The 17,401-nt window shown below is 40.2% G+C and overlaps 1 protein-coding gene across 1 annotated transcript in view; it reads right to left on the minus strand.

The window, feature by feature from the left end:
* Positions 1-16,501, minus strand: part of PLG (plasminogen) — a 53,831-nt gene extending 37,330 nt beyond the window's left edge. The window contains exons 1-6 of the mRNA XM_032253136.1: positions 16,284-16,501; positions 12,186-12,321; positions 10,928-11,034; positions 7,554-7,668; positions 5,630-5,769; positions 3,829-3,949 (exon numbers count right to left, since the gene is read on the minus strand). Of these exons, the coding sequence (XP_032109027.1) occupies positions 3,829-3,949; positions 5,630-5,769; positions 7,554-7,668; positions 10,928-11,034; positions 12,186-12,321; positions 16,284-16,332 (668 nt within the window). The 5' untranslated portion in view covers positions 16,333-16,501. The remainder of the gene's footprint in view (positions 1-3,828; positions 3,950-5,629; positions 5,770-7,553; positions 7,669-10,927; positions 11,035-12,185; positions 12,322-16,283) is intronic.
* Between the last annotated feature and the right edge of the window lie 900 nt (positions 16,502-17,401).

Raw genomic sequence — 17,401 nt, forward strand, 5'->3', positions numbered from 1 at the left:
CTCGGCCTCCCAAAGTGCTGGGATTACAGGCGTGAGCCACCGCGCCCGGCCTTCTTGTTTTGTTTTTAGAGACAGGGTCCCACTTATTGCCCAGGCTTGTCTTGAACTCCCTGAACTCACTCAAGCAATCCTCTTGCTTCAGCCTCTCATGTAACTAGGACTTACAGGCTTGTGCCACCACATCCAGCTGCCAAGCACTGTTTTTCTAACATTTTACATGTGTAAAAATCACTCTATAGAATCAGTACCTTATCATTTTGGCCATCTGGAAAAATTGATGTAAGCAAATTCCAGTTATTCAACCACAAATAAGAGCAATCTTTAAAATGCAAAGTGCTTTGCCTAAAGATACTCATCTAGTACCCAATAGAGCCAAGAACTGGGAATCTTCATAGCTTAAATGAACAGTCCTTCTGGTCTACCAGGCTCTGCTCCCACCAGCCTTGAAGCTTAGAGAAACATGGAAGAGAAGCTGTGCTCCTACAAGGGTCTCACCATGCAGTATGTGCTGGATCATTCCTCAGTGGGCCCCAGTGGCTAGGGCTGTTGGATGCACTCCATGTCTGATGGCCCTCTGTACTTATTCATTCCCCCCTCTGAGACTGTAAATGTTTACCAGGATGGAAAGAAGAGCCTGCAGCAGCTTAAGCAATCTTCTTCTCCTTCCGGTTTTCTGGAAGTGACTTTACTCAGCTTTGGACCCTTAGGCCTTTACTGTATTTCCACTTTGAAGAAAAATGGCAACTGCTGTGTTTTAAGCTAGCTGTTCTGAATGGGAAGTAAAAGTGGAATCTGTGGCTTAGCCTCACTTCTGCATTCTTAAAAGCCCTGGTATGCTCCTGTAGTCATCATAGAATGAAGAGGAAGACCAGAAGTGATTATAGAATGGAAGGTGTTTTCCAGCACAATTAATGTGAAAAAGAATACTCACAAAACCTTATTCTAACTCCAGGTGGATTAAAGATTTAAACCTAAGCCCTAACACCATAAAAACCCTAGAAGAAAATCTAGGCAATACCATTCAGGACATAGGAATAGGCAAGGACTTCATGACTAAAATACGAAAAGCAATGACAACAAAAGCCAAAATAGACAAATGGGATCCAATTAAACTTAAGAACTTCTGCACAGCAAAAGAAACAATCATTAGAGTGAACTGGCAACCAACAGAATGGGAAAAAATTTTTGCAATCTACCCATCTGACAAAGGGTTAATATCCAGAATCTACAACAACTAAAACAAATTTGCAAGAAAAAAAACCCATTCAAAAGTGGGTGAAGGATATGAACAGACATTTTTCAAAAGAAGACATTTATAAGGCCAACAAACATGAAAAAATGCTCATCATCACTGGTCATTAGAGAAATGCAAATCAAAACCACATTGAGACACCATCTCATGCCAGTTAGAATGGTGATAACTGATATTGTGAAAATGGTCATACTGCCCAAAGTAATTTATAGATTCAATGCTATCCCGATCAAGCTACCTATGACCCTCTTCACAGAACTGGAAAAAAACCACCTTAAGCTACATATGGAACCAAAAGAGAGCCAGCATAGTCAAGTCAATTCTAAGCAAAAAGACCAAAGCTGGAGGCATCATGCTACCTGACTTCAAACTATACTACAAGGCTACAGTAATCAAAACAGCATGGTATTGGTACCAAAATAGAGATATAGGCCAATGGAACAGAACAGAGGCCTTGGAGGCAACGTCACACAGCTACAATCATCTGATATTTGATAAACCTGACAAAAACAAGCAATGGGGAAAGGATTCCCTGTTGAATAAATGGTGTTGGGAAAACTGGCTAGCCATGTGCAGAAAGCAGAAACTGGACCCCTTCCTGACACCTTACACTAAACTTAACTCTAGATGGATTAAAGGCTTAAACATAAGACCTAACACCATAAAAACTCCAGAAGAAAACCTAGGCAAAAACATCGGAATAGGCAAGGACTTCATGACTAAAGAACCAAAAGCATTGGCAACAAAAGCCAAAACAGACAAATGGGATCTAATTAAACTCCAGAGCTTCTGTACAGCAAAAGAAACAATCATTACAGTGAACTGGTAACCAACAGAATGGGAAAGAATTTTTTGCAATCTACCCATCTGACAAAGGGGTAATATCCAGAATCTACAAAGAACTAAAACAGATTTACAAGAAAAAAACAAACAAACCCATTCAAAAGTGGGTGAAGAACATGAACAGACACTTTTCAAAATAAGACATTTATGCAGCCAACAAACAAGTGAAAAAATGCTCATCATCACTGGTCATTAGAGAAATGCAAATCAAAACCATATTGAGATACCATCTCATGCCAGTTAGAATGGCAATCATTAAAAAAATCTGGAGACAACAGATGCTGGAGAGGATGTGGAGAAAAAGGAACATTTTTACACTGTTGGTGGGAGTGTAAATTAGTTCAACCATTGTGGAATATAGTGTGGCAATTCCTCAAAGACCTAGAAATAGAAATTCCATTTGACCCAGCAATCCCATTACTGAGTATATATCCAAAGAATTATAAATTGTTCTATTATAAAGACACATGCATACATATGTTCACTGTGGCACTGTTTACAATAGCAAAGAACTGGAACCAATCCAAATGCCCATCAATGATAGACTGGACAAGGAAAATGTGGCACATATACACCATAGAATATATGCAGCCATAAAAAACGATGAGTTTGTGTCCTTTGTAGGGACATGGATGAATCTGGAAACCATCATTCTCAGCAAACTGACACAAGAACAGAAAACCAAACACCACATGTTCTCTCTCATAGGCAGGTATTGAACAATGTGAACACATGGACACAGGGAGGGGAGCATTATACACTGGGGTCTGTTGGGGCAGAATAGGGGAGGGACAGCGGTGGGTAGAGGTTTGGGGATGGATAACATGGGGAGAAATGCCAGATATAGGTGACAGGGGGATGGAGACAACAAACCACATTGCCATGTATGTACCTATGCAACAATCCTGCATGTTCTTCACATGTACCCCAGAACCTAAAGTGCAATAATATATATATATATAGTACAATATTATATATATGTACAAAGTGTAATTATATATATGTGTGTGTGTATATATATATAGTACAATATTATATATATATGTATAAAGTGTAATTATATATATATATGTGTGTGTGTGTGTGTATATATATATATATATATATATATATATAAACCAAAATAAAAAAATCTGAAACCATCATGACTTTCTAGAGCAAGAAACTTATTCTCATTTTAAGTTCATGATCCCCTTAGAGAATCTGATGGAAGTTATGAATCCTTATTCCAGAAAAATGTACTGATGTAAATACACATAAAACATTAGTGATTCACAAATCCATGATGTTTGCTCATAGGTCAAAAGTTAGGAGCCTTGAATCTCATTGGTACAAAGGGAAAGGAAAGAGAGTGAAGAGAAAAGAAAACTATTTGGAAAATACACCAGCAATGTGTGTCTGTGTATTTCTCAAGACAGATGTTAATGTATTCATACCCACATTAGTGTTTGAATGTGTGGGCACATCAGCTGAGGATCTGGTTATTATGCAAATCAGATTCAGAGGGTGTGACATTTTGCATTTCTAACAAACTCTCAGAGAACATCACTGCTGCTGGCCCATGGACCACATTTTGAGCAGCAAGAATGCATATTCACTTGCAATATCGTGGGAGGACATTAGCTTTGAAATTAAAAACATCTTGAGGAATGCTAAAATATCTAAATAACAGCAAATGTCCGATAGAACTGCAGAGCCTTAAACATGGAGTGTTTTTTCCCAGTGAGACTTACTTGGAGGGAATGTATCCATGAGCATGTGGGGTCTGAGAGTCCCAGGCCTGGCATTCCAGTCCAGACATGGTCTTGGAAATTTTTCCATCATAATTTTCTCCACTGCAATACATACATTCATCTGGACAGGTTGGGAAGGAAGGACAGAGAGGAAGAAAAAAACTGAAATGGACGAAGCAAACTAGAGAGTTAAAACCAGAATCCCTCTCCCTTAAGTGTAACTTGCCCCCATTCAGATGTAATTCACAACAGGCACTTGGCCATAAAATTGGCAATAAGGACTCAGGGTTTTCTAACACAATCCAAATATCATTTTCCTTTTAAATGGTAACATTCACAAATTTTAGTCACTATCCAGTCAACTGTCGTAGTCATGACCAAATTCAGAATTTCCATGATGCCATGTCCTTAAATCAGGATGTGCAGGCCAGTGGGGAGGCAGGGGTGCATCTGTTCTCGGAAGTCTGTAAGTTCTCCCTTAGGACTTTTCAATATTCGCCATCTTCATTATAATAATCATCTTTAAAACTTTGTGTGAAATTATCCTGATCATTCCACTGACTGCACCGTCTAAGGGTTTTAGTCTGGAGTTTTCATTTGTGCTCATGGTCTCATGGAGAACAATATCCACCTGAAGTGATAGCACTTCTCTTTTTATATAGTTGAGAAGCATGACTGGCTCTTTTTTGCAAAATTATTCACAAACTTAAACTTTGATTCAGAATTATTGAAGTCACATGGTAATGCAGAGTAATATGTGACTTACATTCTTTTGGGGTACTAAGGAAAACGGGCAGACTTAATATAAAAGTGAGGCATTGGTGGCACTTAGGGCAAATACCTATAACATGGTATACAAATAAAGGATCCCCATGATTCAAATAGGTGGAAGTGAAGGGAGAACTGAGTTGTCACACAGTACTGTATCCACACTGTCACATGAATCTCACCTTTATTCATTCCCTTTTGCACTAACAAATGTAGCCAGAAATACGAAATAATGACAGTTTTTTCAGTACAATATATTTTTTTTATTTTTTAGCATTGACTTTTGAGGTGCACTATTAAATTGGTCAGTCCATTAAAATAATGGATTGCTGATTTAAAAATTCCTTTCTTGCTTAGCTTCAGCAAAACAGCAAAGTCTACCACATTAAATGTATATTGTTTATTTGATTTTTATTGATTTTGTTATTTTATTTTAACTACTTAATTGCAAATCTGTCTTGGTTTTTACGCTGTGTAAAAGTTTTACCCAAAAGAAATTTGTATTTAGAGTTTAGATGTAGTTTTATGTCTGTACATGTTGATGTAATATTTTAATAAAAATAATTCAGGTCAGCTGGGCGTGGCAGTTCATGCCTGTGATCCCAACACTTTGGGAGGCCAAGGCCGGCAAATCACCTGAGGTCAGGAGTTTGAGATCAGCCTGACCAATATGGAGAAACCTCGTCTCTACTAAAAATACAAAATTAGCTGGGAGTGGTGGTGCATGCCTGTAACCCCAGCTATTCGGGAGGCTGAGGCAGGAGAATCGCTTGAACCCAGGAGGTGGAGGTTGCAGTGAGTCGAGATCACGCCATTGCACTCCAGCCTAGACAATAAGAGCAAAACCCCATCTCAAAGACAAACAAACAAAAATTTAGGTCAATTCCGTGGGTCTGAGCAAAGTTTTGCTCCTTTCTGAGAGGTGAATAAGTTACTCAATTATTAATGATCTCCCTGTAGGAAGGGGCTTTACAACAAATTATTTTATAGGTGAAGGGCAGAAATGAAAACATTTTCTAGAGCCAGTCCTGACCTTCACACTCGGGAATGTCACAGTAGTCGTATCTCTGTCCTGAGTCAGTAGTGTAGCACCAGGGCCCCTTCTCATCGTCGTCTGGGTTCCTGCAGTAGTTCTCCTCCAGTCCCTCTGAGGGGTGTGTATCAGGTGAGAAACTGGAGAGGATGGAAAAGAAGCACTTAGACTATAGTCTAAAAATTAGTACGCTATCAGCACGGCAGAAGGAGATGCTCTCGTTTCCCATCTGAGACTGAAGTTGCTGTCATCCAAAGGCATTTCAGCAGGGTGCTGCAGCACTTGTGTGGTTGGATTTTTAATTTCTCAATGGATAGGCTGCTTCTGGCACAGAAGGTAATATTACCATTGCTACTATATTGACAGCCAAGTGTTAGACGGAGAGCCACAGTATTTTTATTCACAGTCAGGAGAAATATGAAGGCCTCAAAAGCCTGCCAGGGTCTTAATTCATTCTAGACACCTCCTTTTGTCAGTTACCGTTTCTCTGTAAAAATTCCTGTAGTTAGTAACATTTTGTCTGTGTGAACTATGTGCCAGGAATTCAACTAAAATCTTTCTATGCATTCTTTTTTAGTCCCAATAAAAAACCCCTTTGAGGAAGGTGTTATTAGCCCTATTTTACAGATGAGAAGACTGAGTGGCAGCATAAAGCAAAACAAAACTTGCTTAAGTGTGAATAACTACTAAGAAGCAGATCAGGAATTCAAAGTTGATTTGTCTGATTCCAAAGTCCTCGTCTTCTCTGAAATGCAGCCTGAATTAATGGGGATGGAGGAGGGAGTTAAGCTCATTTTCAGTTCTAGAGATGAGTTGCAGTATAGAGACAACCATTTAGATGAAAATCACAAGACTTAAAGTCTAGAAAGGCAGGTTTTATTTCTGATTCTTCTGTGAACCTGTGTGGGGTAATCCCCACCCTCTCAGGACCTCAGTTCCCTCATAAAGATGAACCTAGACCACCTCATAAAATGGCCTAGTGTGTCTCCATAGCACCTGTCCATCTCTGAGTTCGCCATTTGGTTGAATCAGTTTTCATCATCTCACGGGGAATATTCAGTCTGCTCATCTCATAGGGATGTGGCCAAGTCAATTTGTTGAGTGTTGGGGGAATGGATAAAGGTGAGCACTGTTTGATGAGCATCACTACTGAGAACTTAATACCATCTAGCACCAAACTGGGAAAAGTACAAAAAAAGACACTAAAATAAATAATAGGCAAGTTGCAAGATTTGGGTTTCCTGTATCTCCATTTTCATTTTTGTATTTTATTTACTCTTTTGCTCCACAATTTGAGTCGAACATGTGATGAGAGCTCTAGCTTGATATGTTTACTTTAGTCCCAAACATAGTCATCTTTGGGCTTTTCTCAGATTTGGCCTAAAACTCATGGTTTCATTGATTTTTTTTTAAACTAGGCATGTTTCTATGTTCTAGGTCTTCAAGAAACCTCCATACCCCCCCAAAAATAGAAAGCAACCATATTCTACTATGGTGCTATAAATAATTGAACATTGACATCCAAAAGGCTCTGTCTGCTTATTCACATATTCTGGTTTGAATTAAAAGTAAGGAAATCGTCCTACATACAGTTGGCCCTCTGTATCCATGGGTTCCACATCCACAAATTCAACCAACTGTGGATGGAAAAGACTTGAAAAAGATGATAGAGAATAACAATATGAAAATAAAACATAATACAAATAAAACAATATGGTATAACAATGGTTGCATAGCATTTACATTATGTTAAGCATTAGATGAGAGAATGTATGTAGATTATATGCAAATACTATACCATTTTATATGAGGGACTTGGGAAGCATGGATTTTGGTAGCCATGGGGTCCTGGCACCAGTCCCCCCCAGACACAGTGGGACAACTGTACAGTGGGTGAACACAAAGATGAAAGGGGAAGTCTTACTTAGGTCTGTGGGGGAAAGTAGAACTCCATTTTTGACAGGTGATGCCATTTTTTGTTTTGGACATTGTCCCTCTGTAGTTCCTTCCATTCCCGGTCTTGCACTCTGAAAGATACACTGAAGGGAAAGCCACACAGTGGTCAAAGTCTTTCACAACAAGAAACCACGGAAGGTCCGCACAGCACAGTCACATTGAGAGAAAGACCTTGTGTACCAGACCCCCTGTTTCTGCTTTCTAAAAGATCATCTCTTGCATCTGAAAGACGACTGCAATAAACTGAGCCATTCTGTACTTTGATTCATGTATTCAAATGCTACTTATGAGCTCTCTGTGTATCGAGCCCCACCAGGTTGCTGGGGGCCCATGGGGCACAGTGCAGCCAGAGGCTTGGCCGTCATGCAGCTCACATTCTAGTGGAATCAGGCAGTGGGGTTCCAGGAAATATTCAAGGAAACACAGTATGGAGTGAGATCACTTCATGACCATACACATTACAGAGAAAACACATAGCATGATGAGACAGAGTGAGAGAATGGGGAAAGGGATTTTTGGATGGGGAGACAGCAGGCTTTTCAAAGGCTGAAAGACATCCAACCCGCTTCTATTTCTTCAGGCTCCCAGTGATATGCAAAAGTGCCAAACAGGGCTATAAAACTGTGGTCCACTGTAAATGTTTGCAGTGAAGGTTCTCAACCAGCCTCCACTCAACCAAAAGGGCCCTCTACTGCCTTTAAAACAGTCCGATGCCCACCTGGGTCCACATGCAGCTGGCAGGTGCTTTGCTGGTGTGTGCCCCCCCCAGCGTCTGTTCCCCCCATGTGGGTTGTGCGCTTACCACGAGTCATTTCTTTGCATATTCCAACTTTCTTACAGTTATATTTAATTAAAGATGATCGAAACTGAGAAATGAATGTGAAAAGAAAGCTCTTTTTTGTTTCGTTTTGAACTAAATTGAATGTTTTTAAGGAGTTGAAACATGAATCATTTAAAAAATTGCTATCAAATCCACAGAGGGCAATCCACTCATATAGCTGACTATAAAGTTTGAGGAGGAAATCATAAGAATCTAAAGGTATTACACATTCAGCTTGATTAGTAAATGTCGAGATACGGTCCATTTCAAAGACAAGGAAAGTGATTATTGTAGATGTTGCACTAGAGCATAGTTTATGCAGAAAATGCACCAGAGACCTCCTACTGGTGACCCCATATTCAAAGAAAAAAAAGCCTCTGCTCTACATCAAAAGGTGTCATGTACACTTGTGTTTTCAATGAAAATATAAAATGTTTATGGTATATTAATCATTTACATTTACCCACTTTAGTCCTTTTTAAATTCATTGATCAATCACATGGGAAAGTAGTCCTAACATACCTACAGCAAACTAATGCTTTTAACCCAATACTACACATTATGATTGCAAGTACGTCTTCTTTGGGAGCCCAATACTATGTATTATGATTAAAAGTACATCTTCATTGGGACATAGTATTACAGTAGACATCAGACACTCATCAAAAGTGTGAACTCAAGGTACTTTGTGAAGGGGAGGTCTAGAGGTCAGGGAAGATTTGCAAAGGAGGTAATGATTGAGCTGAGACCTAGGAGATGAGAAGCAGCTGGCACAGCAGGACAAAGGTGAAGAAGGTCCCAGGCAGGAGGGCATGTGCTTGGGGTGGAGAAGGAGCGGAGGAAAGGCCAGTGTAGAAAAGTTGAGCAAGCCAAGCAAACAGCAGCCTGGGGTTACTTAAATAATTCTGGGCCCTAGCATATTTGGGAAGTATTTGGGTCTTATTTTAAGGGCACTAGGAAAGGCTTTAAGCAGGGAAGGTACATTTCTAACAGATCAGGTGTACAGCTATAAGCAGCCCCAACCAGTGGTGACAGGGTCTTGGACCAGGTGATGGCAGTGTGGCTGGTGGCAAGTGGCGGAAGTAAATGTGATCTAACACTGACTGTTCCCAGCAAAACCCTGGCAGGTAAGTTAGAGTGGGTCAATATCCCACAGCAAAGAAACAAAGACCAAAAAATGACTGACTTTTGACTTTTCTCTTCTCTTTTGTTTATATGTACCCACCAGAGTTTATATAACCTTTTGCTCCCTTCTGTCACCTTGAAAACAAGCAAACTAAGCTTTCAAACTTCAGACTTCAAACTCAACCTAACAGTCATTCCCATGTTTCTTCTGGTTAACAATTTACAAATGACATATCTAAATGTTAGCATTTTGTAGAGAGAATCCAGGATTTTTTTTTTTAATCTGGTACAAGTAGGTAATTCTATATAGTTAGTTACCATTTGCTTACTACTTGCAAGAACTAATAACTTCAACAGATAAAGTTTAGATTTAATCTGTACTTTAATCTCAAGAATTAGAGATAAGCAGTGGTGAGGTAGAATGTGCAATGCATACAGCTAATGAAACCCACGAAGATGAGTCAATGCACAGAAATAATTCTGACCCAAATAAATACTGTTTAAATTGCTACTTAGAGTTTTGCAGTGATACCAGACACAACATTGAAAAGTATCCTGAAGAATACAAGAACTAAGGTGTTTCCAGTCCTCTTTAACACCTGGGATGCAGAATATTTTGGGAGCTAAACTGCTATTATTAGCAGTCTTAATACCTAGCCACCAACACAGCATAGGAAACAGTTTTTAAAGTGTCATACGTGTCCCTTCAAATCTTCATACGCTTAATGAAACATTTGCACTTCTAAAAAGACATGCAATTTCCATCGAAATCCTGTCTGTGTCTTATTCTAAACGATGGGACTATTGACCCACATTTTGAAAGAAACTATAGAAAAGGAGCTGTAACTTTTACACAGTTTTAAAAGACAATATTTCAAAAACCTGAGAAAAATATAGATCATGTCCCCCAAAATGTGAAAAATTTAAGAATAAAAGTAAGATTTTTGTCCCAATCCAAATGTTTCTGAGGATTAAAACACCTCAGTATTTCTATTTTATAAGGCTTTGTCCAGAAACTAGGGCCCAAAGACCATGGTCGCCCTGTAGAATAAGAAGCCAAGATCAAAAGGAATGCATAGACTTCCCATCTCCTTGTTAAATATAAAATAATATTTTAAATATCTTATTTTCAGGGTCATAGAGGTATATGTGATTTTACAAATCTAATCCTTTAATTTTTTGACAAACAAAAATAATTAAAGCCAGGAGGTGAAATAATATACTCAAGCTGACATGGTTAGTTAGTAATCAAATCCTGTCCTAACTCAGAATTCAATTTCACTACACCATAGTGCCTTCCTCCTCTGGTCTCATAAATTAAAGATAGAATAGAGAAGGAGGAAGAGTGGGAGGATGGGAAGACAGGAGGAGGAGGAAGAAGAAGAAAATGTACTTGCTTTTCTTTTCAAATAAAACGACATCTCTCAACCTAATGATTGTGGAAGACTTTCTGTTTTCAGCCATTATCACACATTGTTGCTCTTTACTGTGATATTGAAATGACCTGCAGAAGAAATCAGGAAATCCAATAAGTATTTTTCTTTATTTAGAGAAAACAAATGTTTACCAATAAGTGAGACACGCTAAAGATCATTGCATCTCTTGATGGACAAGGGAGCTCAGAACTGCCGCCTGCCAGCTGTTTGGGCGTGGCATCGATGAAGAAATGAAGCAAAGACACCTTCGTGGCAGTAACTCTCCTTCTCTCATGCCCCTGTCTTCTTTCCCTCATTTTCTCTTTCTTCCTATTTCAGCTGCTTTACTTCTTCTTCACTGGTTTTCTTAATTGTCTTTGGGTTGGAAAGAAGCTACTCTGTTTGCTTTGAACCCATTGCCCAAGTTGGTCTGTCTCCATGAACTCTCGACTCTGATCACTTCCCCTGAACCTCTGCTCCACCTTTCACCCGGCCCTGGCCCCTGATCCCTCCCTTCCCATCCACGTGGTCCTGCTGTGGGAGCTCAGGTGAGCATCCAGAGCTATCACCCCAGGCCCATCACCTACACGAAGCCTCTGCTTTAGCCAGCTTGATCTCTTAATGGCCCCCATCAAGGGGGTGCAGGGCTGCATCTTCCCCCTCCTTTCTGGTGCTTGTCAAGAGCTCTCTCAACTCCAAACCCAGCTCAGTTCCCACCTCCGCCTCCCGCCTGAGCCTTCTCCAGCTGCCTCAGCCTTAGGAACTGTTCTTTTCTCTGGATCTGAGTAGACCATGCTCTGATTATGCCACTTCGCAGTACCTCACTTGGGCTGTCTTTTTTTCAAACATTATATCCAGTTTCCTCGACTACACCTTAAATACTAAAGGGTGGGCACTGGGTCTTGTAGCTGTAAGTCATTGCTCGGATCTGTGTAGGACATGATCCTCAACAAACATTTACCGATCATGATGTTAAAAATTAGAGCTCAGAACAATAGCTGCTAATGTTTATGTCGGTGTGAAAACAAATAACTTCCTTTTAGGGTATTTTTCTAACAAAGACTCCGGTAAACCTTAACAGGCAGCCATTAGTATGGCTTCAGATACTGTGAGTGAATATAGCTCCAAATGCTGATTCCATAAATTCCTCCCTTCTCTTAAATTGTTAATAAATTTGTAAGTAAATGACTTGCCATCCAAATGACAGATTTCTGGGTAGGTGCAAGGACAGTGGAAATACCTGCAGGTGAATTCTCTCTCTTCCTCACATTTTGCTGCACATTCCTCTATGCTTCCTGCCTCCAGCTTTTTCTTAGTGAAACTGAACAGCGAAGCCCCCTGGGTGTTCACATAGTCCTCCAGAGGCTCTCCTTGACCTAGAGGTGGGAGACCCAAGTGGAACAAATTGTCAGTTAATCAACGCCAATGTCTAAATGCCATGACTTCCTTTTAGTCTCTTTGGTTAGCATTAACCGAATAAAACTTGCTGTTTCCTGGAAGTAGAATGGGCAGCTGTGAGTCAAAATGTTTAGTTAAGAACACAGTCTGACATGTGGACATAAAGATGGCAACAAAACACACTGGGGACTCCCAGAGAAGGGAGAGAGGGAGGGAGGCAGGGCTGAAAAAATACTTGTTTAGTAGGTATTTAGCTCACTACCTGGGTGATGGGATCATTTGTACCCTAAAGCTCAGTGTCATGCAATTTAGTCATGTAACAAACCTGCACATGTACCCCTGACTCTACAAGTTGAAATTATAAAACAAAGAAAAACAGGCTTATTAGCAGATTGCAAGATATCAAAAGATTTACTAGATTGATAAACAGTCTGTTACCGTATTAATGGGTACAGAACCTTAAATAAAAACAAATTTTATGTTTGCTGTTGATTGGCATGTCATGAGAGAAAAGTAAGGCACCATCAGTGGCAACGGTGCTGTGAAGATTGATGTTGATTTGTTCATCCCTGGGTAGAAATGGAATGTGGAGGCCATTGTTTGATTTCTTACAATACGTGCTTTGGTTGTAACACTGTCACTTTAACCTCCTTGAGATACAAATGTCTTGGTGCATGGATGATGTTGGGAATAAATAAGAACTGAACTAAATTATGTTGCCACCTCGGGCAAAAATTGGATGAAACACTGGAGGGTAAGAAGCCCCCCACTCTGAAGGCCATTTCTGTACTGGGCTTACTACAGTGACACACCACTACTAACTGGGGAGAAATCAGATTTTCCTAGGTGTTGACAGGCATCTGGATTTCAGAGGGAATTGTGAAAAAGCAGAACCTGGGACAAATACTGGTCTTGATGTTTCTTTGAGATCAAATCTGAGGCAAGGAATCTGTCTGAAAGCTGCCTTCTGCCTGGTAGCGGCAGAGGGTGGCCGAGCGGGGCTCAGCTGTGCTCCCACTGCAAGGCTACAGAATGTCCCCTGTCCTGAGGCTCCTAAGGGCACCTGGCCAAGCTTCAGCAGCTATCTTCTAAGCCTGGAGATGCCAGCTCCATCCTTGGCACAGAATGCCAGTGATTTTCACAGGGCGAGAGGCCAAAAGAGGCTTACAAAATGAAGATAGCCAAGATCCACGGAATTAGACAACAGGAAAACCTTGACCACTTTCAGGGGTGTGATGGGGGCTGCAGGCAGAGGGAGTGGGTTAAGGGGTGACTGGGGGAGGGGCAGGAGACAATCCTGGCTCTGAAGGCAGCGAGCCCTCCAAGGAACATGCGGTCAGGGGAGGCTCTGAAAGATGACACACAGCAGAGTGCATTCCTTTGTGTGCTGATGACAAGTATGGAGCAGGAAGGCAGATGAACAGATTCTCATTCTCAGAAAGGCCTGTCCTGACCTCCTGAGAGTACACAGAGCACAAGGGGCAGGACAGGGAGGGGAATGCACTCTCTTCCAAAGTCCCCAGCCAAAGTTCACCTGCTTCCCATCTCTGCAACTTTGTCCTTCCTCAATTTAAGACACTCCAGGCTGGAAAAATGGATTATTGACCAGGAGTTGGCTAAAAGCACTTGCGAGATGTAGCAAAAGATCACAGAGAAATAGATACTTTAGGCCCATATCTATGTCTTCACCCTGCATGTTCTGTCAACTTGAACTCTCATTTCCAAGAAGAGCTGTGTTTTGGTAAATTCCACAGCTCAGAGTGTGACTTCAAAACACAAAACAAATCCACAAAGGGTGTCCTACAGTGAGTTAAATTAAACTTTCTGAAGAGTTTTTTTGAAGCATAGCAGAGCAGACTACAACTGATATTCAAAAAGAGAAAACTTCCATTTATTCCCCCTTCAACTAAGTTACCTCTGAGTGTCATGTTGTTATGCTTCATAGTGCGTCGCTGCTGAGATCCCCTCCCCAGCTCAAGATCCTAGTAAATATCCCAAAAGAGAATCAAATTTTTTCTTTTAAATTTGAAATGTTTTTCCCACATTTTAAAAATCTTATTCACTTCTAGGACTCATATGGCAAAAGGATTTGATAGGGTTTATTTGGTGGCAAGAAAACATTAAACAAATCTTTAAGTGGAAAAATACATTTATATTATAGGCAAAATGTAGATGTATATTGCTACTGATGCAAATGTGTTTTATTAGCAGTGTGAGAATTTCTTCCTCACTGTGATATGTGAATGTGCGTGCATATTTGCATGTGTAAGAAAAAAGACTTAGTAATTTGTGAAATGGAAGATGTTTCCCTGCTTCTCACTGACTAAAGCTGTAAAAGAAACTTTTTCCTCTCCCCGGGCATTGCAGCACACCAGAAAGATGACACATCCACAGAAGGCCTTCCTTTCCAAAAGAGCGTATGAGAGAATGTGCCCCCCAGGTTGGTTAAAACACACGTTAATCCTGTGGCAGAGAATTTTGATGTTTCATTGTACACCTTTGGGTATAGCCCGCCGAGTAAGCTCACAGTGATCTCTGTCCTAGTTTCCATGGGCTGAAATAGACTATTCATACCAGCAACACACACCACTTTCCCACAAAAATTTCATCGTCTAATTTTCTCCTGCTGTTTGATAGTATTTTCTTTGATAGTTCCTTGAATGGCTTCCACTAAATGCAAATGTATTTGAATCTGCAAAATTTCATCTGGTGATTTATAGATTGAATTTCAAGCATGGTGTACATTATTGATATGAAGAAGTTCTAGCAAAACTCACGATTCCATTTTTATAACATTTCCAAAATGGCAAAGATAAAATACAGAAAGTAGATTAGTGGCTGCCAGAAGCGGCAGATTGGGGGTAACAGCTAAGGAGAGTGGAGTGCCTTTTTGGGGGTATGACAAGATTTTAAAATTTATTCTGATGGTGGCTGCACAACACTCAATATATTAAAATCCATTGGATTGTGTGCCTAAATGGGTGAATTCTCTATGTTAATTATATCTCAATAAAGCTATTTTTTTTAAAGTAAAAGAACTACTAGGACATGTTTAGAATATTTTTTCAAAGGCTTAAACAAAGCTGAAAAGTGAGAAGAGCCCTAGATTTCTTCTGGGAAATGTGGCTGAAATCCTTGATGTAGGAGTTTGGTCACTGAGCAAATAACATGATTTTTCTAAGTCTATATTTCCTTGTCTATAAAATGGGGATGAATATACGACCCCACCTATACCACAAGCTAAAGAAGCTAGTATTTGTAAAGGACACACACTCACACTCACATTGACACACAGGTATGTATGGATGTATGTATACAAACGTGGGGGCTACTCACAAGCACTAAGTATTTGTTGAATCGCTATATGTATATATAATCTGGCAAATGGATGCATGTAATTTCTCCAAGGATAAGAGGCAAATGTATACCTATGGAAAGCCCTACTCAGGCCACAACAAAGAGAGAAATGCTGAATCCTGTTCCCCCGCCCCCCGCCACCATGAGCTGGTGAGGGTACAGAATATATTCTAAGAGATACTTCATTGTTTTAACTTGCAAGTGAGGGGAGCATGACATTTTAACAGAGATGATATAAATCAATCAAACCGAGAACCAGGCGAAGAGCTTAGCCCTCTCTTGGGTGCTTAGCTACATTGGCTCTTTTTCAATTAGACTGGCCATTATATGAGTGTACTCATTTGGATTTGAAAAATCACCATTATTTTATCTGCCCATTCACTCCAGCACCCTGAAAATCTTCACAGTGCAATTAAACTTATTTCTTGAAGAATTCCTCAATCTTATTCAAGATTTTGAACTTGGAATTTCATGAACAGAAAATTAAATTAGGCGAATTGCACATAAAGCCATGACATACGTATTTTTACTACATTGTGGGAGAAAAAAAATTATTATTATATTAAAAAAAACTTTGTCTTACCTGATTTCAGAAATAAAAGAAGTAGAAGAATCACTTCCTTATGGCCCATTTTGGGACTGGCCAGCAGTACCCAGAAAGTGTGTCCCTATCCCAGGATGTTGTTGACTTACATGAGAGTAAACGCATCCACAAACCAGAGAGTCAAATTAAGTTAATTATTCTCTCAGAGGCCCTCGCCCCTGGCTCAGCAGGGGTCAAACATTACCTTGAATAAAGGGTCCTTCCAAATGTTTGAGAGTGGAATCTGCAATAGATGCTGGGAAGTGGTGAAAGCCGTCTCCGCCCTCAGCTGCTCCACACTGCTTTCATGTCCCTTACTCCTCCCCTCACCCCTCATCCTTCATTTCTCCTGATTATTCTCTTTTCCTTCCCTCTTCTTTCATTCCCTTTCTTTTGGATAAAACAAAATCATAGTAGTATCTCACATTTGCTGTACCTTCCATGACCAGACCCTCTGCCAAGCACTGCACATCCATGGCCTCCCTCAAGCTTCCCAACAGGCAGTGCTGTTCTCGTCCCTGCTGTACCAGGAGGGGGCTGAGGCCTTCCCGAGGTTGTGTGGCTAACCAGGGGTGCAGCTGATACACACAGCCCGTTCAGGTCTTAGACGGCAATCTTGAGCTAGGTTTCACATTAACATCTCCACATCCTATACCAAACTGTGTCAACATTAAAATATAAGTGAAAATATTTTATTATCTTCCAAACGTCTTTATTCCCAGTAAACTCATGCGTCTTCTGTAATGATAAATATTTACACCATAAATCAGTATTTCTCCAAAATGAATGTATGGCACATTATTATATTCTCATTCTCATGAAATAAAGCAAGAGTGGTAGCAGCAAGTGGAAAGAATCTCTCTCAATTTTAATTGTTGTATCTGTAGTTTTCCCTGGCTTAAGGCTAGAGCATCGAGGTAGTATATATGCTTTAAAACTTCTATTTGTTCAAAGATATTTAGGAATAATACAATTGACCTCTCTATTTTAGGTGTGAAATAAGGACCAGAAAGCAACATTCTTCTTTCCAGGCAGTGAAATTCCTTCATTGACTGGCAAAAGATAGAGGTGGGAGCCCAGCAGTCTTGGGTGGAACATCCTGTGGAATTCCCTGGGAT

Source organism: Sapajus apella, unplaced genomic scaffold (assembly GCF_009761245.1).
Source record: "Sapajus apella isolate SASKATOON/1434 unplaced genomic scaffold, GSC_monkey_1.0 scaffold82, whole genome shotgun sequence".
Taxonomy (NCBI): Eukaryota; Metazoa; Chordata; class Mammalia; order Primates; family Cebidae; genus Sapajus; species Sapajus apella.